Source organism: Taeniopygia guttata, chromosome 2 (assembly GCF_048771995.1).
Source record: "Taeniopygia guttata chromosome 2, bTaeGut7.mat, whole genome shotgun sequence".
NCBI lineage: Eukaryota > Metazoa > Chordata > Aves > Passeriformes > Estrildidae > Taeniopygia > Taeniopygia guttata.
Genome location: NC_133026.1, coordinates 48,122,426 through 48,148,002, shown reverse-complemented (window position 1 = coordinate 48,148,002; position 25,577 = coordinate 48,122,426). Strand labels below are relative to the sequence as shown.

The 25,577-nt window shown below is 39.6% G+C and overlaps 1 protein-coding gene across 2 annotated transcripts in view; it reads left to right on the top strand.

Annotated features, from left to right (window-relative positions):
* STAC (SH3 and cysteine rich domain) overlaps positions 1 to 25,577 on the top strand; it is a 74,447-nt gene that overhangs the window by 25,238 nt on the left and 23,632 nt on the right. For both annotated transcript variants that reach the window (XM_002197801.7, XM_030265214.4), the window contains 4 exons: positions 1,231 to 1,507; positions 20,748 to 20,848; positions 23,020 to 23,101; positions 24,533 to 24,648. In XM_002197801.7, the coding sequence (XP_002197837.2) occupies positions 1,231 to 1,507; positions 20,748 to 20,848; positions 23,020 to 23,101; positions 24,533 to 24,648 (576 nt within the window). The remainder of the gene's footprint in view (positions 1 to 1,230; positions 1,508 to 20,747; positions 20,849 to 23,019; positions 23,102 to 24,532; positions 24,649 to 25,577) is intronic.

Genomic DNA, 25,577 nt, shown 5'->3' with positions numbered 1-25,577 from the left:
TTCTATGCTTTTTTGGAAAAGCATGTAAACTCCCTCCCTTTATATTAGCATGAATTATGATTCCAAATAATCATTGCTTCTAACATAAACAGTTTCTAATATAAACCATTCCTGCTGGTTACCACAGAGAGCCTGAGCAGCATGGAAAATTTCAGTTGTTACATCACAGTCACCCAGAGAATAGCAGTGGTGATTGAAATTATTTTGCAGTGGTTTGAATAATGCTGAGTGAAAGGTGATACAGAATTATTGCACTTCACAGAGAGCAAACACAAAGCAGACTCAGAACTAGCTTTCCCTTTACCTGGCCTCTCCTTGTGGGATTTTGGAGCAGACAAACCCACAAATTCTTGTGGCTAATTTCTTAATTATTTCAGTGACGCATCCAGAACCCTTCTCAGCCTTATACAAAACTGGGGAAGAGAATGAAAAGTGAGAGGATGTCTGATATGGAACAAGAGCATTTACAGATAAAGAGTCTGAGTTAACAACTCTAATTCAGTAATGCCTTATTGTGGTGCTTGATAGTCTGACGATCAACACACAATACAACATACGAGAACATATGTGGCTGTGTTACCTAGTATTAAATTAAAACATTAACTATCAATTGGCCAGCTAATTACACTCTTGCTGCTGTTAAGATTTCTGTCCTTAAAAAAATGAATAAAAGTAGAGTTTCTTAGTCAAAGCTAATGAAATGCATATAATCTAAAATATATATCATATAAAATGTATATAATCTTTGTTTCTGCCAAAGTCAAGACATCTAAGTATATCAAATATATTTACTGAATTCACTTGCCGTGTATCACCATTTAACAGCTATTCCTGTAATGGCTTTACATACTGATTAAGTACTCTTAGGGGATGAATAATACTCTAATTTCCCTCATACTTGAATACAAAGGGTGTATTCTCCCATGCCTACAACTTTCAGCAACACTTCTTTGCTGTTGTACCTGCAAATAAAGACCAAAAGAAGCATTCATTAGGACTATCAAGTTTATTGTCAATCAGAAAACATATGTAGGGTAGGTTGTTTTCTGATTGGGATCTGTTTTCTTTGCTCAGAAATTACTGGTTTAACTTTAAGGTCAGTTTTATTGTTAAGGTCTGACAGTAGCTCCCAGGTTCACTTGGCAACAACACACCTCAAAACCAGGAGCCTTGCATTGCTCTTAGAGTAGAAAAAAACAATAGTAATTATAACTGTTTTATTTATTGCAGCTGCAGAAACTGAAACGATCCCTCTCCTTCAAGACTAAAAGCTTGCGGAGTAAAAGTGCAGATAATTTCTTCCAGAGGACTAATAGTGATGTGAAACTGCAAGTAGACTTGATGCCTGAGGTGAGCACAAGCACTGGGCAGCTCCCCAACTCAGACAGCCAGGCATCTTCACCCACCAGAGCCCAACAACTGCCAGAAAATAGCAAGACACACATCTTCCAGGAGCACATCTTCAAAAAACCCACCTTCTGTGATGTCTGCAACCATATGATTGTTGGTAAGAAACATTTTATTTAAAATCTCATTGTGTGTCCATGCTAGAACTTGCAGGATGACCTTTAACTTCTGTGAGCCCAGACGTCTCCTTGAGAATATTCATGTGGATTCTGGATTTATGTCATATCTGTCGCAGGCTAATAGAAATTCTACATTTGTTGATAGATTTCTTGCCTGGTAGACACATATGTTACCACACATTACAGGTGAGGGATTCTGTTGGACTCAAACTCTTCTGTCATTCAGGTTATACTGAGCACCAAGTTGTATGCTACACTAGAAGCAGCAGAAATCCATATTGCAAATGAGTCCACTATCCTCACTCTTTTCCACAGCAGTAATTTTAACTTTCTTCCTCCTCGTGTCTGCCCTCACACCCTGCATCGCCCCCAGTTCCCTTTCACTGTGGTGACCATACCTACCTCCCCCAGCTGTCCCTTAAGGGACAAGAAGTAGCATCTGCTGGGTGGTGGGCTCTTATCTGCTTGTGTGGGTGTGGGTGTTGGCTGTCTAGGATGAATATTTTGGAAGACCAGGTCAAAAGCCAGACATAACAGCTGAATTTACACTACAGACTTTCTTGGGATTCTTCTAATGGATCCCTCCTATGCACAAAACCTCACATTAAATTTATACCTTTGAAAGATAGCCCTATATACTCTCTGGAGTCTATGAGTATGTAAGTTCTGGCCAGGGACTGACTGACAAACAGGAGATAATTTTGTTACTGTCTCTAGTGTGCATAAAATACCTCCCTGCCGAGCCCTGCTTGTAAGGTAATTTTCAGTGCCATGTGAAGACCTAAAAAGCCAGCTTTCATGCAGATCATCCATGGGGCTGTGCAAGGAAAGGTCAAGAGAGAAGTGCAAGTGCCTAGAGGTGTAGAACCTGCATGGCCACCACAATGGGAAGCTGCAGGAGTTGCTATTCAGAAATCTGATCCTGGAAATTCACATCCTTGTGGCTAGTGTTGTGCACATGATTTGGTCTTCCTGCTTACTTACCATCTGCTTGTCCCAGCACAGTAGAGCAGGAGTAAATTCAGTGTCAATTTACCTATGTGAAAGTGAGTGACAAAATTTCCAAGCTTTTAGGCAGGAAAAGGAGCTAAACATGTTAATGATTTAGCTTCATGTAGAAGTGGTACAGGTCTTTGAGTACAAAATATTGTCTGCAATTTACATTATTTACTGTAAGAAACTTACATCCCTTGGCATGGAAGTCACTGCCTTTTAGGTAACAGTATGGTAAAATCTTGAAAGATGCTAATAGGACTGATAAACATTTTTCAAATGAGGGTGCTCAGTGTTCCCCACTTCTGTGAGGAATTTGTGGTCTTTGGAAAAGGCAGCTGTCTACAGAACATTAAAATTGATGCAAGACAATCTTGTTTCCATAAATTAACTTAGATTCTCACTTCACCACAGCTGTACTGAATCCAAGGAAACTAAGGAATTTTAATCACTTTTTTTTTTCTGTCACTTTCCAGTCTTTTAAGGGCTTTTTTTTTCTACTTGAAGTGGTAAAATAAATGAAAGAGAGAAGCAGTAAAGTATCAGTATCAGGGAAGTTCAGAATTTGACAGGAAATCTGGAAAAGTAGTTAACTGAAATAACTTTATATATGGGAAAAGGCCCTAAATTTCTCTTCTTCAGTAATGTGGATGGATGTTCTATCAAAACTTATTTTCACAAATATATACTGCAAATATAAGTTTCTTGAATTTCTGGCAGCTTCTTGTGAAGTTGTATGGAGATAAATATCATCACAAATCTGCATGACTCAGCAGTAGTGTTTCAAAATAGTGCTGCTCATGATGGATTATTGCTGGCAGCAAACTTTGCAGAGAGTAAATCCAGTTCATAAACACTCCTGCCCTTCTCCTTTGCTGGACAATCTGTGTCCGCCTGGAATAGGAAAGTCCTGAAGCACAGCTCTAAGCTTCAAAACATCAGCTTTAACCTCCTGTGCTCTCTGAATTTTTTTCTGTTCTCTCTGCTGAGGGCTTTGTTTTTCTGTTTTGTATCTTAGCCACCTCATTAGCTAAAGAAGCCTTTTATAATTGCTGAAGAAGCTAATGTGACCTATTTTATCTGGTAGCAGTCTGAGTCAGGTGAATTGCTCTGACCTCCTCCAGCTCATCTTTGTTTGGAGGGAAGGCAAAGATGTTGAGAGTTTTACCTTAAGATGCCTTAGAGTATTGATGCCCTGATTTTTATAGACAAACATCTTCTCTATTCCTGCCATCTTCTCTCTTTGATCCTTACTGCAGTCATGCCTGGTTTTATATTGTATTTTAAGCAGTGTGGTAGATCTCGATGTTAACTGTTTGCCATTCAATTAATCCATGTAAGTTGTGCAACTATGGGTTATAGGAATAGAGAAGCAAAACAGGTAGGCTTCAGGAAGCCCAGTCAAGCCTGCTCCCAAAGACAGACTGAAAAAGCCTCATTTCTGTTTGGGGACTCTGACTATTTGAAACATAGAGCTGATTTGTTCTCTCTATTTGCATTTTTCACAGGCAGTGACATTTAAGAGTAATGAGTCTATGACTTTAAATTCCTCATTGATGAGAATAAAGGCAAAGACAGATACATGTTTTGAAGGCTGGAGGAAAGATTCCAGGAAAATTGTGTCTTGACTTTAGATGGTTTCAATTTTGCCACCAAGAATGATTCCAGGTTCACCTTAAATGGCACTCTGATCTATGAACTAAGCAGCTCTGGTACATGGCAGTGTAATGAACCCTGCACAGCATGAATGTGCAGTGACTGCTTCAGTCTCACTCATGTGGCAGAACCCGTCTGTAGCTTCAGAGTGAGCAGGACACATGAAGCAGAGGCAGCAAGTTCCCTGTGCTGCTCTTTTCACAGCAAAATTAAAGAACTTGAAACATTATCTTACTAGAAAAAAATACGCGCATCATCTCTCTTTGATCCCTGGGCACTATGAGCCAAATATTGCCTTTGGGATGCAGTGTAATCGGTGTATATATATATATATATATATATATATATATATATCAGTAAATTTACTCTTTCAAATGTTTTGCATACATCCCAGAGTACAATACAACATATTGAAAAGAAAATGCATTTATTGATGTGATGTCAAAAAAGAAAAAAAGTATTGATAGTGTGCTTCATACCACACTTTAAAGGCAGGAGTTGGAGTGTTCCTATTAATTGTGCTAGACTGGAACTCAAGTTTCACCTCAGTAAACAGAAGAAAATTTGATACAGAAGCAGTAATTTTCTGTCAAATGAAATAATGGAGGAAATTTCACATTTGAGGGAGCTTTGAAGAGTGCATGCAGAATCCATTTTACATTAATGGGGCCTTCTCACAGCATCTAATTCTCCAATAAAACCATCATTTCTAATAATGAGTTCCACAGTAATAATTCACATAATTTCAGAGCAAAGCAATAGTGTGTTGGAGCAGACTCTGCACTCATTTCTCCCACTCACTGTTTTGCTGCTGTGAGTGCCTGGCATAGGTTGGTTTAGGACTGGGGTTTCAGCTCCACAGTGGGCTACATATTTTCCAAAACATATCCACCCTTGAACATCCTCTCACAGCATGTCTCTTAGAAAACCATTAATTTGTTAGTTTTAGTAGTAATATTTATTACTATTTTAATATCTAACTTCAGCAAGGGAAAATTTTGGAAATCAAAGTGTCTTGTGGAATGTATTACTAGGTCATCATTTAGGAGGTACTGGTTTTATGGGGCTTTTATTTTACATCACAGTGAAAAGAAAACCAAGTCAGATACCTCCAAGTTTGCATTGTGTTATCTACCATTTTCTGTGATTAGCAAGAATGTGGTAAGCTTTGGCAATGCAGATTAAGGGAGGCAAAACTGCCTAGCACCAGCAAAGATAGGTAACTGTTAAATTAATGTTGCATCAGATTATGTTTTTAAACTATGCTGATCAGAAGCAAGTTCTTGATTTTCTTCAGTCTCTGGTGTGTCATCAATCATCTCTGTGACAATTCACTGTTGAAGAAAACATGATGTCAGTACTCTATAGTTGTAAAACATTGTATATTTTTAAAGGAAAAACTTCATCTGTAGAATTCTCAACATTTTTCTCATTTGCAGATCATTTCCTGTGCTGATTCACATGGAAAAAATGGCTTTTTCCACATATTCCGAGCATATTACATGCAACTGACGTATTCCCATCTAAGTCAAATATAAGTAATCCAGAAAAAAAAAAAAAAGGCACTTTGCTTTTAAAAATATATTACTTAAAAGTCAATCTTTCAAAGCTGTGTTTTAAAGAAATACATCCTTGTTTATATGGTAGATTTCTTTGTGTTTCCACAGTGTATGTAACTGTTTCACTCCATTCTTAACCTTAACTATGGCACAGAATTTTAATCAAACACCACGGGGGTTTTTTGGCATTCCTGTTAAAGCACTTTTGCCTGGAACAAACTTGCAGGAAGACCAGAAAAAATTGTGGTCTGCAATGTCCAGTAATAGTCAAAACCAGGTCCTTCTGGGTCATGCCACCCCTGGCTAAGGTAGCTGACATATATGCATTTATAGGTATTATCAGGGTAACTGGGTTTCTGGTTTGGATGCAGATTCTCTGGACCTTTGCATCTCTGAAGGTAAATAACTCAGTATCTGTCTTCTTAGGGAACTAACCAGATTGTAGTAAGAGAAACCTGTGGAGAACAATTTAGCCAGTAAAAAAGATAAAACCAAGATATGGCAGTAGCATAGCTTCCTTTCAGTATATTAATAAATAGTGCTTAAGCAGTGAAATTGTGTTATCCCTTCAGAATTTACTCACTCCTACCACCGTCTGTTCTGGTTTAGCCAGTCATTCTGGAGGTTCAGACAGCCAAAAAAGTACCATGAATAATTCTTTCTCACTTCATCTTTTAAAAGCAGCCTGTATTTCTTTATTTCATTGTGCAGTTGTAGCCATTAGATCTTTCAACCACTTTTTTCCCCAAAGCTGTATTGTAAAATCTTCCAGCAAGTTAGGGTCACAGTTGATAAATTGGCCAAGCTTTTCAAATACAGAAATAAAGGAAAGAAAGAGGTCTAAATTGAAGCTATGGTTCCCTTTTTCTGTTAGATCCTGCATTTGAACTCCTTCTCTTAGACTATCAGTAACTGGGACTAATAAGTACTGGAAAAACTCCATGGTGAGAGGAAGTGTTTATATAACTGTAATTTATGTGGATGTTTATTAAATATAGAAAAATTTCACAGGAACTATGACACAGTGCTTTCTGCCACCAGTCTCATCAGCTCTCTCCTAAAAAATATGCTTGACTTTTTTTAAGCTTTCTGCCTCATTTCATGAAGAAGGCATTCTGGTTTAGTCCAAACCTGCCTATATCCAGTGTTATCCAGGTAGACGAAAGCACAGTTAATGGTCCCAGATTGATCACCACTTTTTGGCAGCAAGAAAAAGTAGAAGTGCTCCTGGAAGCATGACTGTAACTGGCTTTTTCCAAGGCTATGGTAGTTTGGAAGACTCTTTGGACAGAGATCTTGGAAAAAACAACACCAAAAAAGGCATTTTTATTTATCTTGCAGGATGAATGAAAAAAATAATGTTATTCATTCAGTCCTGCCCTCCACTCTTCCTAGTCTCTCCAGCATCTCCCAACACAGACGACCTTGAGGGAAGAGGTTCGTGTTGCCACTTCATTAGAAAAGAGTTGTCCCCTGTAGAGAAGGGTAAAGAGCTTCCAGCAAGGGGGATATAGCCCTGGAGCAGGGCTTGTGTAGTCACAGCCAGGCCTTCCCACACCTATTCTGTGAAGATACTATTACTACTACAGTATAAATTTGTTTTGTTTATTATTAAGAGTTTCCCTATTGAAAGAAACTTTCAAAAGCAGCTGAATCCTCTTTTTTTTTTTTTCCATTTGTGAGGAAAAGTAATAAAATCATGCCTGACCAATCTGATAGCTTTCTATGATGGCATGACTGGCTGGGTAGATGAGGGGAGAGTGGTGGATATTGACTACCTTGACTTCAGCAGGGCTTTTGACACTGTCTCACATTGTTATGTAGGCAAACTCAGGAAGTGTTGGATGAGTGGTCGTTAATATGGATTGAGAACTGGTTGAATGGTAGAGACAGAAAGTCCAGTTGGAAGTTCATTGCTACAGATGTTCCCCAGGGCTTGGGACCAGGTCCAGTCTTGTGCAACACGTTCCTCCATGACCTGGATGAAGGAAGAGATGCATCCTCAGCAAATTCACTGACATTACAAAACCGGGAGGAGTGGCCATTGCCCCAGAGTCCTGTGCTGGCATCCAGTGAGACCTGGACAGGCTGGAGAGTTGTATGGAGGAGAAGCTCCAGAAATTCAACAGAGGCAAATGAAGGGTCCTGCACCTGGGGAGGAATAATCCCAGGCACCAGTGCAGGCTGGGAGCTGACCTGATGGAAACCAGCTCTGCAGGTCCCACTGTCCGAGAGCCAGCACCGTCCTTTGACCCAGAAGGCCAATGATATCCTGGAGTGCATTAGGAAGAGCTTTGTCAGCAGGCTGAGGGAGGTGATCCTGCCCTTCTACTCAGCCCTGGTGTGGCTTCATCTGGAGTGCTGTGTCCAGTTCTGGCTTCCCTGGGCAGGAGGCACACGGAGCTCCTGGAGCAGGTCCAGTGGACAGCTGCAAAGATGACTGGGGGCCTGAAACACCTCACTTAGAGGACAGGCTAAGGGAGCTGTGGTTGTTCAGCCTGGAGTAAAGACAGGTGAGAGAGGATCTCATCAACATCTGTAAGTACCTGAAGTGGGGGCTGCAAGAGAATGAAGCCAGGCTCAGCAGTGCCCTGGGAGAGGACACGGGACAACAGGCACAAACTGAAACACCAAGATCCACCAGAAAATGAGGAAGAACTTACTTACTGTGAGAGTTACAGAGCACTGGACCAGGCTGTCCAGAGAATTTGTGGGGTTTCATGTTACAGAGATATTCAAGGCCCACCTGGCCATTATCCTGTGCAGCCTGCTCTGGTAGAACCTGATTTTAGCAGGGGATTGGACTAGATGATCTCCAGATGTCATTTCCAAGCCCAGTCACTCTGTGATTCATTGAAAAAGGGCCATTGTGTAACCTTTTCAATAACTGGTACCAGGTGCCATCCCATATATTACTAAATGATCTAAAATCCCTGCCTCTACCTCCTCCTTCCCTCCACTAAATTTACTCCTAGATTTAGGACACTTCATTTCAGTTGACATCAGTGAATGGTTCTGGGCACCTAAATCTTCTGGCACTTCTGAGAGGCAGTATGAGTGAGAATGGCTTAAGTCATCTCACTCTGCTGTGCTAAGGTTTAGGGCAAACAAAAACATTGTATTTTTTAAACACACATCTGCAAAAAATGGTGTAAAATAATGATTTTACCCTATTAGATTGAAATTGAACCTGACTTATCCTACGAACTCTTTCTTGAGATAATAAGTCTCCATAACCATAGACCTTCCCATTTCTGAGTGGAGCCCTGTAAGAAGGGCCAAACAAAAGCCTTCTGGAAATATGAAACACTAATTTACCCAAACTGTACAGTATGCATTTAACTGTTAGTTATAGACCAGTCATGTATAGGTAATATTATCTGGACTCTCCAAAATTTTCCAACAGTGGATATTTTGTCTGATAAAATAAATAAAATGTGAATAAACAAAAGTAAAGATGTAGGAACACATATGGTATGTGCAGTATAGATGTGCTCCATCTATTCTACTCCCATTTTTTGATAAACATGGTAAAAAGTATCCAATTCATGCGCTTCCACATTTGTAGAAAAGCTACAGGGAGACACACATTATCTCTGCGTCAAATCATTACTTTTCTTTGTTAACAAAGAGTTAAGCATGCTTTGAAGCAAATATTGAAAAGAAAATATTTAGTTTGTTTATCCTCTGGGAGGGCTTCCTCCTCTGAGATGAGGCAAGAATGTTATCAGTAAATTGGATAATCAGGAACTGCTTAGCTGAGAAAAGAGGGTGGAAATACATTTTAAATTCTAATTTGTCCTTTAACAGCATCAGACATGTTTCACATTTGTTACTAGATAATTTTCAAGCTCACTTTAATTTGGGAGAAATTGCTATTAAAATGAAACTGCAGTTAATCCTCAGTCAAAAGAGACTTTAAAAAATGTTGACCAACATTTGCTATTTAATTAGATGGAAAACAATAAGCATTTCTCGAACATCTACAATTAATATTTTAATATTATGTTAGCCATGGTGATTTTTAACCAAAAAGTACATTAAAACCACCAAACACCCTATTCAGTAGTGAGTAGGCTCCTGGTACCATTGCGCTTGGTATCAGCTCTAGTGAAGAATATAATGGCAAGCTCAAGGTTTTTTAAAGGCCAAGGGATAAAGCAGAATGCAAGTGGGGGTTTTATGTCTTGCTATGTACTGTTCCAGAGCTCACATGAGATATTGGGTGTTTACAGATAAACAAATTAAGTGCATCTTCTTTCAAGCTGACCTTCTTGTAAAAACATTATTTTTCTCTTCAGAGTCCTTATCTACCAGAGTGTGACTGTTATGTGGATAATTACAATGCTGAATAGCTGACAAAAGCATTATCCAGAAGCAAAATTATTAGCAGCTTTACCTTACTCTGAGTTGCAGAAATCTTGAAATGAGGCACTTAAGAGAAATGCTTCTGCAAGAAATAGCACACTGCCATTGTGTAGAGTAAAATGCCTACCCACATTTGCTTGCTGCTGTCCTTAATATAGAAGGATGTCTCAGAGAGCAGTGATCCTTGCTGGTCACACGGATCATTTTATGTTTTTCTGCTTTGGTGAGAGGAATGCAAGTTACCACAACTTCACCAATGCTCTTCTCTGAACTGCTGAAATTTTATTTTTCCAGATATACATGATATGGAGCTGTTTTCCCCTTTGACAAAAATTTATCTTGTCTTCAGAATTAAAAGCATCTGAAGGATGCTTTTAATTCTGAAGACATGCTCAGTTAAAAATGGCATGTAGTTGAAAATTGTGATTTCATTGTAATTTCCTTTATAACATGCAAGGAATTGTCTGTGTCCATCATTTGACAGAAGTTTTTCTTATTTGTTTAAATAGTAATTGGTGCCACATGGAAGTGTACCTGTAGGTGTGCTCTAGGCCAGTAGTGCTATGTGCCAAGTACTGAATTCTCCAGGTTATAACATCTGTTTACAGCAGCAATGTGAGATATTGCCTGTCTTGCAGTGTTTATTACACCATAAAAAATTCCAATGTGGAGAGCATCTGGGCACCAGGTTTTATTGAAGAAACAATGACATTACAGATTTTACCCTATTTATTTTTTCTTACATTAACTTGCTCCCTCCCCACCAGCCTTTCATTCCCCAAATCTCCTCCTCTCTGCATGGAGGGGTCACTACTAGTGACATTGGGACAGAAAGTAATTTTTTGTTCTGCTGTGATGCTGCTTGCATCTGTGCATCTGTGCTGCTTGCAACTGTGCTATCTCAGGCACAGTTCCTGGGCATTCCCTGGCCCCTGGCATTGATGTCCATCACTGAATATCCATCACTGATGCACAACACTGATGACCATGGCTTCATCTTCAGGATCTTCCTGCATTTCCCAGATCCCTCCCTAGGCCAGATCTTCTCCTTTGGCCCCCTTCTTCTTTCTGAGAGCACTTCTTTCTTTCAGAAACTCATCTCTTGGCACCAAATCTTCTTTCTGGAAACCAAGCTCACAGTTCCTCCAGTCTACATAATGTGTATGCATAAGAACAGCACATGATCAGCCTTTTAACTAATGCTCTGGTCTCCTGTCTCTTTATTAATTGGAGGATTTGGGATACACTGCTTTTTTTTAGTCAGAGTGTTATCAACATTTACAGCAGCTAATAGTGTTTGCTGCTTGCAAGCAGCAGCCTCTTGTCTGAGAGTTCAGGGGTGCAGTTTCAGACATTCACCCACACACTTACACAGCAGTTACCTGCTGCCTGCTCCTGTTCAGTATTTCAGCTGTTTCTTGCCTGTGACAGCTCCTAAATTTTATTGTCTGTATAGACATTCAGCTCTGTGCCAGTACCTTCTTACACATTGATCTGCTCTTTGCTGGACTTTAGTTATGTTTAGCTTTGTACACTGTACAGCTGTACAACAGACAGAGAGTACCTTCCAAGCCTTTTGCTGCTCCTGTGGGTTTCCCTACCCCTGATAGTGGTAGCACAATTATGGTTAATTAAGGTTTTTGTACAACAAACCACGATGGTCCAAACCACATGTGTAGATGAGAAAATCTATGGCTTATGTTGACTTGGCTTGTTCCTACTGGAATCCAGGGTAAATTCAGGTAATGCAAATACTGTCTAAATATGGACAGTTTATAAGTAATGCATTGAATTATTCATGTTGATTGACAAAATTTTAAAAAGCAGATTTTTAGTGATTTTGATTAATGATTTAAATATTTAGAAATAGACTGAAATTTAGCTTAATGTCCCCATTTTTTTCACTGTTCAGATTGACCCTTGGGTACGTAATGTTCCTTTTGCTTTGCTGAGCTACATAAACTTCTGTACAATCACTTGACAGAAGTTTTTCTTATTCATTTAATTAGTAATTTGTGCCATATGGAAGTGTACCTGTAGGTGTGCTTTAGGCCAGTACTGCTATGTGTCAAGTAATGAAGTCTTTCAGGTTATAACAATGAAGGCTGAGATTGCCTCTTTGACAGTTGTAAATGAAGTGTTTTTACTTCCCAATCTGCATGATTTCACTGAAATCAGTAACTATTTCTGGAAAAAAATTACCAATACTCTGCCCCTCCCTCACTCCCCCCCAACCTGCATTTGATGTGAAAGGTTTCTCTTGAAAATTTTTCCATTGCTTGGAAATCAGGAAGAATTCACAGAAAACAGGAACAATATTGGAATGGGCTGCTCAGGCAAGTGGTGGAGTCACTGTTCCTGGAAGTGTTTAAGGAAAGACTGGATGTAGCTTTCAGTGTTGTGGTCTGGTTGACAAGGTGGTTTTAGGTCATAGTTTGTATTGATGATCTCAGAGATCTTTCCCAAGCTAGTTGATTCTGTGATTGTGTATTTCCCACATGGAAAAAAAACTGAAACACATTTTGTTATAAAATGTGGTTGTAAAATTCTGAAAGGTAGACTAAATGTAGAAATTACTAAATGTAGAAATAACTTCCCTGAAAAATGATTCCACCAAAGTGGTGTAACTACCCAGTTACTTATGGTGGTGCCCTGAATTCCCTTTAGTACAAGGAAATCATGCTGTCAATTACACCTGTAGCTTCTGATGAGATTCTCCTTAGCTATGTGTGATCCAAGGGAAGAAATGGCTTTGGAATGGAAATCTGTGCGTGTGGCCAAATCCTGACCAAGCACTAGATTTTAGCTATATATAGTTTTCTTCTGTTGCTCCATTTCCCATCTCCATCGCTAGCTACTGTAAAATGGAAAAAGGAGGGAGGAAGAGGAATTGTTGTCCTGGTAAGTCACATTTCAGCACTTTGCATGCAAAACCCATTGCTGCAGACACTGGCAGTCAGTTTGTGCTAGCACAGATGTTTTCCAGCTCCTCTGTAATGGTGCAAGGCCCTTGGAAGATAAAGGTTTTGGAACATGTGAGCAGCCTTACAAAATTCAACTGCTTTTTCAAAATATTTCAAAACACAGGAAAAAAAAGGCTGCAACTGATGACTTTTCATTTCAAAACATGTAAGAACACAGGTGCAAATAACCTGAGCCTGTCAAAATGGAGATCTTACTTGAAATCTGACATTCAACATCTTCACCTCAGGAAGAGTTACTTAAGATGCTATGTTTACTAATACTACTGAGACCAACATCAGCCGTTCATCTCTGCTTGTCCTCATTTGAAATAACACATTAAGCTGAATTTCTCCATGTTCCCTTGTCCTGTTTAGTTCTGTCACCATCACTTCAAACAGTCAAGTTTATGCCTATCCTCTCAGAAATGTTTTCCTTTTTGAGGACCTATAAGCATGAGTTCATCAATCTTGAAAATTATCTAGAAAAGTAGGTATCAATAAATCAGTGCCAGTTTGTTCAGAGCACAGAACATTAGACATGATTTAGCATGTTTAGTGTTTAGGGGATGGGGACTTTTTCTTTCAATAATAGCTGTTGGTTTATTTACCATGGCGTTCCAGCATCCTAATTAACATTTAGATGATCAAAAACCTGAGGTGATATTTTAAGAAGTGCGGAGGTGGATATTTCCTTTCAGGGATAGACTTTTATAGCAAAGCTGCTGAATATGTGAAAAGCACATTTTGAACAAAATTCTTATGGCCAAATTTTTAAAAGGCTTTATTTTAGCAGGGATATTTTTCATCTCTATAACTGTCTTGCAGAAAAACCTGCCTATTACTGCCTCATTTTTTTCTCAGCATGTCATTTCTAAAGAAAACTATGTCACTCGGAAGTCAATTCTAAATTTATGCACTGTTTTGTAGCCTGCCTACATGCAAGGCAACTTTTCTTGCTATTTAAACATTGGATATTGTTATGGAGAAGCTGGGGTAGGCACTCAAATGGACCCACACCTCTCAGTGACATATGATCTAAAATTTATTCATTTGAAAGGATAGGTACCATGATTTGATATCAAGTCCTACTCTACAGAACATGAATATAAAAGCTCCAGCTTCTATCCACACCCTGTTTTGTTTAGAGTGGCACAAGATAAACTCAGGGGAACAGGACACTTCAGATAGTCAAGGCATCACGTCAAGACCTAGCAGCTTGCTCCCAGGTTTTCCTCCTCTCATGTGGTTGGACATCCCTGTACAATGTGCCTCATCCCAAGAAATTATAAATTTAACACACCCAAAGCTCTGTACATTTTGAACTGGCAGAGTTAACTGTAAAAAAATCCAACCCACAACTTAATAAAGAAAAAAATGTCATTACTAAAGAGTAACTGTCCGTCAATTTGAATTCTCCATCAGGTAACAGGCAGCAATGATGTCCAGTGTTCAGCCCTCTAGGGTGGCTGGGGAAATCTGTGTTCAGGTTTTGATCTGTGGCTCACCTGATGAACAGCTGAGGATCTATACCTCTGTACTCTCCAAAATATCAGCTGGGGAAAGTGATGGGGCAGCATCAGTTAAAAAAAAAATCAGAAAGGTGCCAGGCACTAGGACATTCCCAAGGTGGCAGGAAGCACTTGGGGAGGCTAGAGGCTGAGGAAGGGTGAGAAAAGGACTTCCCAGCTCATTCTTACAAACCAGCCTAGTGGTTTGGATAAATTAGGCTTAACGTTTTTAACTTTAAAAATCTGGATGTCCCATGTAGAAAATGCTATTTTCTGATCTCCTCTCTATCTCTTGATTGAGATAGAGCAGGAGAAGGAGAAGTGCTTGTCCAGCAGCAGCCAGCCACGGGGGCAGGAAGTGGCTACAGAGGAATTTTTTAAAATAGTCATCTCTTTCAGCATCAGAGCTTTTATGCAAAACCAATTAATTAAAAACTAAGAAGGAGGCATGAGAGTAGACTGAACAAAGGCTTAGTGATAACTGCAGAGGCACCAGTCCCATTTTGGGGATTTCCTCGTTTTTTACGGCGACATCCTAAACCCTTCACTACTGCAGTACTGGCCCAGCTTGCTTAAAATTCTCCATTTCCCATAAAGTTTGGCATGGATGAGGCTTTCTGGTGACAACTGTAAATGCAATTAGGGAGAAAGGGGCAAGACACTCATTATTTTTATCAGCCTCCCACAGCAGAAGTTGGAGTTCTCTTGAAACTATGTAATTTTAAATATATTTATTTTTGAAAGTTTTAAATCAAAACAATTTCTGATTGGTATGTTCCTCTCATCTGGAATAATAAAAAATAGTGGTTGGGTCATAGCTAGATTAGCTGGAGGTGACGGTCTCTCTGTGTCTCTTTCCCTTCCTCTTTCTCTCTTTTACAGGCCTGAACATTTTTATCCTTTCCTTTCTGGTTTTTCCCCAACTTTGGCATAAGTGCCTAATATAGTTATGTTTACACAGTCATTATAACATCATGTTGTTACCAACATCTGTAGTTTTCTTTGAAATTTCTCCAGGCTGTAGGGCTCGTTCTCCCTCTCCAGTTATTGATCTTATGTTGAGACTTGGAACAACAGGCAGAAAGCACCAGCCAGCAGTGCTGTGACCATAGCTGTGCTGGCCAAGAGGATGATGCAGGTTCCTTTTGTGTGTGTGTAACAATCAGATTCTCATTTGCATTCCTTAGGAAAAATGTGATTTTCCTGAAATGCACAGTAGTTGGAATCAAATTCTGCCCTGTTCCCTCTGTCTTTCTCTGCCTCCAAATATTTCCATTCACCTATATTGAGGTGTTCTCTTTCCATTTAGGCTTCTTCCAAAAAAGATTTAAATTTACAAAAGTGATGCAGTGTGTCCTTTTAAGTATTTAAGGTCATATTATCAGAGCAGTTTAAGATTCAATTTTCCATGACTGTTCTGGAAAACCTAGCCACTGGTTTAGATATTCAAATGGGAGCTGACCCAGTCACAGAGTATTTCTAGTGAGGTGTTATTAAACATGACCTGCTTCTCAAAACAATACATCCTTCCAGACCTAGGTGCCTGGATACATTAGCTGATATCTGAAGAAAATTGCTGGGCAGAACCTCATTTGTAAGTTTATTTAAGACCTACTCAGTATCCTGGCCTGAAATTTCCTCCTTTTTTTTTTCCAGTGAAATACTGTTTCTTTTGTCAGTTTTGCCTTTTTTATTGTTTGAAAAAGGAATAACAGCGTGTACAGACTTGGAGATAGTTGATACATTAATGAATAGGTCACGGAGTACATTTGTTCTAATGTCTGTGTGGTTTTTTCTCTGTATGAATTTCATAACTACATAGACACTACTTCATTCACCAGAGAGTATGTTAAGTGTTCGTGGACACTATAAGTCAGCTAAACATGTCTAGTAATTTCCATTCTAAACTCCCACTTTTAGAGTTTGTAATTTTTATAACTAAAACACCAGCATCTGGGCCAAAATTATATTAGTGCAAGCTCTGACAGTTTTACCCCTTATTCCCCTAAATGTTTTGGCAAGAAACAAAGACGGTGAGTCCATAAGAAAACTCTTGAAGCCCTTAATCACTTTGTATTTGGAATAAGGCTAACATGGGACTCAAGAGATGATGCTTAAAGACCCACACTGACTGAGGAAAGTGAAAAATAAATGTTGAATAGAACTGCCCATTCATCAAACACTGTATGCTCTGTTTGGTGAATGATGTAGTGTGCCTTGAATAAAAATAGTGAAAATCATATCCCAGACAGCAACCAAAAAGCAACTGAGAAGAATTTTGTTCTGTCCTGCTCAGTATTTACCAACTAGTTTAAGTAACCTTAGTAAGGGTTGTTGGAGAAGAAGGTAGGAGCAGTGATTACTTTTTGAAGGTAAAGCAAAGCTATCAAAGCAACAGTTTACTCCCCCTTTGAATGAAAACCAGAGAAAAAAGTAGTTGGGTTACTCCAAGTGGAACTTAACTGCTAAGCTTTTAGTTCCTCTATTTCTGATCCATCACTGACTGAAATTATTCCAGGCAGGCTAAGATATAGCAGTGACTACTGTATGTGAGTATCAGTAGCTTCCAGCTTTGCTTTAAGATTGGTATAGGGGAATATCTGCAGGTGGGAATAAACAGTAGGCTGCAGTCAAGCCATCAGCTATTTAGGGGCATAGGAATCAACCTAGACAGCGATGGTCAGGCTTGCAGGTCATCAGTGTGTGTTCAGCAGATGTCCCTGAGGAGACTGTGTTAGTGCCTGAGACTTCACTAATTGGAACACTGCAACTTCCAGACAGCGCTGTAACTAGCTCAAATGTGAACTCTCTCCTTACCCTTCCCCTGCCCTATGCTTCAATCCACAGAAAGATTAACCCAGTGGGAATAAGCACGCCACAGAGAGGCTTTCAACTTCAAACAAGGCCTGATACCCTATGGCAACAAAGGAAAATTATCCTCAAATAGTCTGCCCTATTGTGTTGTTGTGGGAATTGCTATTATTGTTACTATCTTTGTCAATTTTTTTAATTTTATGAATCAATAATACAACTTTTTTTCTATTATTTAATGTATGTTCAGACCAAATTCCTAACTTTCTTATGATTTCCAGGGGAATTTATTGGGAAATAATGTTTCAACACATTGCTATATTCTATGCCACTACTTTAGGTATAATGAAATGACTCTCTTATACTGGTGCATGACTGTAGAACTCTCACTGTACTCACCCAGCTTTAAATAACATCCTTGCAAGATCTGTGTTCTGCCTGCTTTTTCAATATTTTAAACTACCAGATGTCTCCTAAAACCTACCCATTCAGGCATCTGCAAGGTCAATGAGTGTGCATAAATGGGAGGCCAGAAATTAATGCAATGAGTCAAACCCTGATCTCATTTACACCTGTATTGAATGCAATCTCTTATCTGTGATGTGAGCTGTGATTGTGCCTCATTTCTGAATCTCAGAAACTTTTGGGTCAGGTACATTACCAGTATGTAGTTATCTGATTCCTGGCGTGCACTAGTTTTGAAACAGCTTAGCCATAGTTCTCTGAGTGATTTAGTGTAATGGGGACGAGAAAGTGAAGAAGGAATTATTCTGGGGGAAAAAAATATTTTTCTTTGTAGAAATGCCATATTCAGAGCTTGAGATATGGAAGTTAAACATAAATACAGCATAAATGATTGTTATCCAAGCTGCATAGTTACTCCTCAGTGGGACACAGGGAGATGCAGTGAAATTTTTTCCAAGCTAGCCCTGCCATAAACCAAGTCGTTAGAACTGAAAATGGGTTGAAGATTGGAGATTTTGGTAGTTACAGGGATTTCATTTTGATTTACAAAGACTTATTGTAGACTCAAGTGTGTGAAAAAAATACTTTTTTTCTCTTTGAAGCCATTACTTTGCTACTCAGATATAAAAATATGGCACTCAGCAATGGAAATACAGTGCTTTTCTTTTGTAATTGTCTTACTCATTTTCATATGACCACAGACTTCTGTTCTGAAAGAGTTGGGGTTTGATTTTTGAAAACAACTCAGATGCTTTACATTCATTTTGCACATCATTTCGGTGCACAATTGTTTTGACAAATGTGTATCTTCTGTGATCACATATATAACATGTAAGGACCAACATCCACCTTGCAAAGTTAGCATTAAAATGGCTGGAAGAGCATGACATAGCCAGCAGGAAGTACTGTGAGACTGTCTGCCTCGTCACAGCTGAATCTTAGGAGTAACTTGGTATGGACCAGCATGAGAGGAGAATTAGACCTGGTGTAAGCACTGATGTGTCGCATAGACCAACTATGATGTCATTTTCCTTTTCTCATTCTGCCTTATAAATATAATGAAAAACTGTTAGGGGACCACTCTTTTCTCAGTGCCAATTGTTGATCACCAGGAAGGGTGATTCAGCACTTCATCATCAGTAATAAAAGCACAGAGCCACAGAAGTCAATATTGGTTTGGGCGTGTGTAATTGAAAAGAAACTGTAACTGAAAAAATCCTCACAGCGCACTAATCCAAGTGCAACCATGCAGGAAAAGAAAAACAACAAATAGGCATAACCAACCAACAAATAGGCATAACACAACCAACAAATAGAGTTCTATTTCTTCTATCCTGTGTTTGTTAGGAAAAAAAAACCCAGAAAAAAGGATAGAAAGAATGTCTGCACACATTGAAAGGTGGCTAAAAGGGGAAACAAGTGGGAGCAGACACTCACCCCACTCCCTTGAAGTCCCTGGGGCACACCCCACACTTAACCCCATTCGGTCCCTATCACTCCAGCAGTCTCTATAGGAAAGTGGGGAGGATCTTGGTTCCCCGCCCTAGGGAAGCACACAGGTGAAACATCTTAGCCTGGCTCACTGCACCAACCCATGGCTACCTCAGCCTGCCTTACCTGGCTTGCAAGTGGCTGCTCAGACACCTCTTCCTCTGAAAGTGGAACACAAGGCTTGAGTATTGGCACCAACTTGATGAAACCTTCCCCGAAGTGCTTCTTTTTGAGGTAGAACTTCAGTGAATGAAACTGGCAGTGTGTACTAACGAGCTAAATGAGTACTTTCAGATGCAGGATCCTTCTGACTAATATTTATCATGTTTGACTAATGAAGACTGGTTAAAATGTCAAGAGTTTTTAGGGGTTTTTATTACCTTGCTTCATACTCATTCTCACAGTAGATATAATAAACAGATCTGTTGTTTACTTGTTCTGTTTACCCAGTCCTATAGGGGATAAAAGAGTTGCTGCAGCATCACTGCTTCTGCATAGTTTAAGAAGTGTTGTGGTTGTATGAATAAAAGTGACTGTTCCTGCCTGGAAGCAAGCAGACTTGGGTCTGTCATTTAAGAGTAGGTCCTCGCTGAAGCTAATGCAGAACTACGTTTGGCCTAGTGGGAGAATTCCGCTTCTTTAAAGCAAAATTTCTGCTGTCGCTCCCCTACCTGTGACATATAACTTTTCCACTGACAAGGGAGGAGAGCATGGGCAAACTCGTGGCACCCTCACTGGCCCACTCAGGGACATGCAAGGAGCCCTTCCTGGACCCTCTGAGCACTGGCCCAGGATGGTGAGAGCTAGCAGTCCCTGGGAGCAATTGTCGGTATTGTTTTGAGCATGTGTAATTGAAAAGAAACTGTAACTGAAGAAATCCTCACAGCACACTAATCCAGTGTAACCACGAAGGAAAAAGAAGCCACACAAAAGGGATGTGTTTGCCTGTGGGTGGTTATGGCAAGAGGGCTGGTTTAACCCTGTCACACCTGCCTGGAGCTACCTCTCACCCACAGAATCTGGGCCTCTGCTGATGGCCCAGCTCCCCAGAGATGCTTCAAAGCCTGGGTGCTCCTTCAGTGGCCATGCACAGCAATGCCAAGACCTTTCAAAATAACAAAGGGGTTTTACTTGTTGTTCATGAGGCAGAGACACAGTTGGTCAGATTATCATATAGCATGGCATAATCCAATATAAATCTAACGGCAGCAACAGCCTGGGGGACAAATGGGGAGGCTGTAAAGAGAATGGGTGTATGAATGTGGATTTTTAAAAGCAGATAAGGCAAAGAATGATGTCAATAGCTGCTCTACTGCAAGTGACCCCATAAGTTCTTTCAGGTCACTTGTTTAAATGGATGGAAACTATTGATTTTGTCTAATTCAGTCTCTACTGTGCATTTCACAGGGACAAATGCTAAGCACGGGCTGCGCTGTAAGGCGTGCAAGATGAGCATCCACCACAAGTGTGCAGACAGTATCGGACAGCAGCGTTGCATGGGCAAGCTGGTAAGTGAGCAGCCCAGGACAGCTTGTGCTGCAGCCATTTCTTTGTGTGCCTGAGCCCCAGGTGTGCATTTAGCTGCTGCACTAACAGAACCCACACCAGATCACTTTACTGAGGCAGGAAAAGTGAAGCCAGGTGGTGCCCTGCTGTCAATTTGGGCAATTGCTACTGCACAAGAATGCAAACAAAACCAAAGCACAAATGTGGTCTGCTTTGTGGATGTGAAAATACAGTTACAGAATACAAATTTAGCTAGCTAGCAGATTTCATTACTTTGATTTCAACTGTGCTTGCTGCAGTGTAAACCTCTCAAAGAATGCTATAAATTAATCATAGTATTTTTGTAGGGTTTAACAAATGAAAAATCCTTCAAATTATGTTTTATTGTTTTCTCCACTGTTAGGGCTTGATTAAAAAAACATAATTCACCTTAAAAAGAAAACCAAGGGATATTTGACAGTAAGACACTACAGAGTTTGAAGCAAACTTTCAGCAGGAGAGTCTGGGGGGAGCCTGCCTCTGTATGGACACAGCACTTTAGGGCCTGAGTTGCCTTCTGAGTGGCAAAATCTCATGATTGGCAATGGCAGTACACTGTGTCTGAGACAGTTCTAACCCACCTTGTTGACTGTTACAGGACTATGGTTCCTTCTGGTTACTTCTGTAAAAAGAACTTAGAAAAATACCAATTAGAATGTGAAAAGTGAATATATAGATTCATGTTTCAGATGTTCTCAGATTTGTTGCAATTTGAAGGCACTTGAGACAACTATGAACTAAAACCAAAAAGTTTTACTGTGTTAAGTGATGGGAAAATGCAAGCACCGACTTCAAAAGTGCCACAGACCCCACCTTTCTCTGTAAAGATCTTTTCTTTCCACGAGTGTTCACTGAAAGCTATTGTTGTTTATATCCCTGAGGCAGGTCTTCATGTATCTAAGCCATAACCACAGTTCTAATATGAGGTATTCTGGTACAGGAAATTGGTCTGTGAAGAGCTGAATGACAAGCCCTGGACAAGGCAAATATTATCCCATGTTAATTGATTCATGCATTTCTTGATTCTAGCCTCAGCTCTTGTGGTTACTAGTTTACAAAAAACAAAAAAAGAGAGACCAAATTTATATCAGGAAGTTGCCAGCAAAGTCACAGGAGTTTTGTAGGCTCATGTTGATGCCCTGTCTGAATCTAGCTTGGGGGCAAGCAAAGGCTGAAGAATCTGGAATTTATTCCTCTAAGACTGCAAGATTATCAGTCTTCCCCTCAGTCTTTTTCAGTCTTTTTTGCAGATCATTACCTAAAGAACTAGTTGCCTATCAGGTTTTGATGTACACTGAACAGAGGATACGGAAAATATGCACATTTCTTCAAATCTTCCTCACTTTTCACTGTGACTAGAAGTTCTTACAGCCTGCAGACATTAGAAATTGAAGAGACCATTTGTGAAATTCCAATGCCTTGAAGGCATTCATTTTGAGTACTAAGAATTTGCCTGAACTGAGATACTTTTTTTAGAGTGGTTTAGGCACCATTATTTGCCATATTATGGTACTCTTTAATGATATAGTTTGAGTTGTTATGGTGCATTTTTCTGCAAATGGACACTGTGGGAACATCTGGTAACAGCTTGGAGAGCTTTATGACCTTACAAGCCAAAAAAAAAAAACAAAGGCAGTGGAAGCAGCAATAAACCTTAGAAAAACCTTTAGAAAGGTTCTAAATTCCTTGGGTTTCACATGTGCATATGTGGGAACATGAGGATTTGGAGTTAGGGTGGGGAAGGATGTTTAACAAATATGTTAAACATATGTTTAACAAATACAACACAATGCAAATTCATATTCTATTAAGAAGATAGAGGAAAATTTTCCAGAACCACTAATGATGCAGCATTTCTATTGCACCTAATTAGTATTGCTTTTATGTAAGACAAAAGAAAAAGGAGAGCTGGAAATGAGCCACTCCTTCCACACAAATATAGGAAATATTTTTTTTGTAGGCAAAAAATCAAATAAACATCTGATCTCTAAACCTCACAGAGACTGAACAACAGGAGGCAAATTTCCAGCGTCACCACAGTGTTCCACCATTAACCAAAGAGCTGAGGCTATTTCTACTTCATCAATCAAGGCAAGCAATGCACCTCACTTGTTTTTGCTTTTTCTCCCTCCAGCCAAAGGGATTTCGACGGTACTACAGCTCACCACTCCTCATTCACGAACAGTTTGGCTGCATCAAAGAAGTGATGCCTATTGGTAGGTTTTGACTGCTTTTCCATTCAGTCTTCCCTTGGCAATGCTCTGCAACAGCAGCAGCAGACTTCCAGCCATGGTCGTTAGCCCCAGCAGCCATCCAGCTCCTTTCGGTGACTGGATGCCCTTCTGGCATCTCAGGAAAGGACCACTTCAAAGATACAAAGCTGGAAGAGGAGAGGGTGTGTTCATTGTGTGTTTCACTCAAAACCCTGTATACATACCTCCTATACCTCCTAGCAATTACCCTGCTTATAATAACAACTACCTGAGATCAAGGTAGGAACTTAGGAGTGAAGAAACAGTGAAATATTGAGATGCGGATCTGAGCTGGTTAAAAACAGATACAAGACAGGAAGATAAAAATCTCTTGTCTGGCTTTTGAGGGATGCTGCTAGGTTCCTGTCCCTTTTCATACATATTTCTTACTTTCCTCATATTTTTCCTTATTGATCATGTTTACACAATGTCTGAGTACTTGAAAGACCACTTTTTCCTCACTGTAATACCAAATTTCTGAAAATAAACATTTTGAAATGGAGAAGTTAAGTTTATTCTAAAAAATATTTTTCCCCACCAGTACTCAAACCAGGCACACCTGGAAGTGCAAAAAATCAAAGCTAAAACCAGGCAATCAGTTTAAAACTACTTGTCTAATAACATTTGTATTGTTACTGTCAGCAGTTTAAATAAAAATTAATTACAAGGATTTAATCTAAATTTCTCTTTCTCAAAAACACCCATCATTTTTATCAGAAGTAGCAGAAACATTTTGAATAAACTCTGGCTAAAAAATGACTTGTGCTTAGCTCTAGTCAAAATCTAAAATCTGTTGTATTTTCTCAGTATTTTTGGCTAAAATTTCCCTCCTACATAGTGCTACAAATGTACCATTTTCTACATGCCCAAAGGCTTGTGTCAAAGGAAGTTGAGGTCTAAGAATGCAGCATGTATAGGAGAGTTTGAACTGAATTTGCTTGTTCCCAGTGAAGGCATCCATTTCTCTTCCATGGGAGATTACTTTTGTGGCTAGCTATGAGGGAAAGCTACTGTTGAGAGCAATCCAAGAAGTCACTGGTAGGGACAAAAATAGATTAGAACCTCCTGGTACTTCGTCTTCTTTACCACCACATAGGTAGCACCAGTGATGATTAGGGAAGGAGAATGGCAGGTGAAGAGAGACAAGGCAATGACTGAGAATGGAAGAGCCTGGATGAGAGGATGATCTTCATGGGAGTCAAGAGGCAGCAGAAAATTGATATAAATTCCATTAAGTTCAACACTCACTTTTTATCAGGATAGTCTCTCAAATTGTTTCTAAGCATACAGCTCAACTTCTTGTTAGAGGTAGGCGTTGCTCCAAGTTAAGCAGGAACATGACCAGAAATATCCTCAAGGTATTGATTAATGCATGTTTTGCTCCTTCTTTTGCAGCCTGTGGAAATAAGGTTGACCCTGTATACGAAACTCTCCGTTTTGGAACTTCCTTAGCCCAGAAAACCAAAAAGGGAAGTTCTGGAAGTGGATCTGACTCTCCCAATAGAAACTCTGTAAGTATCCCACATCTTTCTTCCTTTTTCTTTCTGGTGGAGCAACATATTCATTCATATGAGATTGTGTCAGAGTTCACAAAACTTGTATTTCAAACCGTAAAACAACCCTAAAATCTTGCTCTCAGCTTCCATATTGAGACCAGAAAATTTGCTATTTTTGCAAATTCAAATTTTAAGTTTTAGTGGGCTATTGAGAAAAAGAAAAAAAAAACTAATTAAATTAGTAAACTGTTTTTATCAGATTGGAAAAGGGAATATTAATATTTTTATTTTTCATATCCATATAGAAGTGTAGCAAAGATATTGAACTGTCAGGCTGGAGCAGATGCATACAGCCTGTTGTTGATGGTGGCCATTTGCCCTTCATACAAGTGAAAACAATGAGTTGAAGTCCTCAGAACATATATTTAAAAGTACATGATTCCAGTACAAGTCAGACAAAATTAAGACACTGCTGCTGAAAGAAAGCAAGGGACTGGGACCTCCACCCCTTTCCAGTGCAGAATCATGAGGGAGGCATTATAGATCAGGGCTTCTCCCTCCAAAGACCAAATACAGCAGGTGTGATTCGGTTGCTGTATCCAGACAGGGAGGTTATAGCCTTAATGTTTGTCATTCACTCTCTCCAATCATAAAAGTCACTGTCTTAAGAACCATGGCAGAAGAGATAAAGAACAAAGGAAGTGATAGTTCCCGTGGCCACGCCTTTGCTATATCCATACCTTGTTCAACAGTAGCAATTGCCAATTTCTTCCTTACAGAAGAGGTTATTTATCATAGTGTTGGGATTCACGATATCAGGAGCTCCTTCATGGTGTTGAAAAAACATTTCCTGCCCTCTCAGCATCTCATAAACATACACTTAACACCTGTGTTTGAGGTTCTCTTCCATTCCCAGAAGATCCTCCCCATGCCACCCCTCAGAC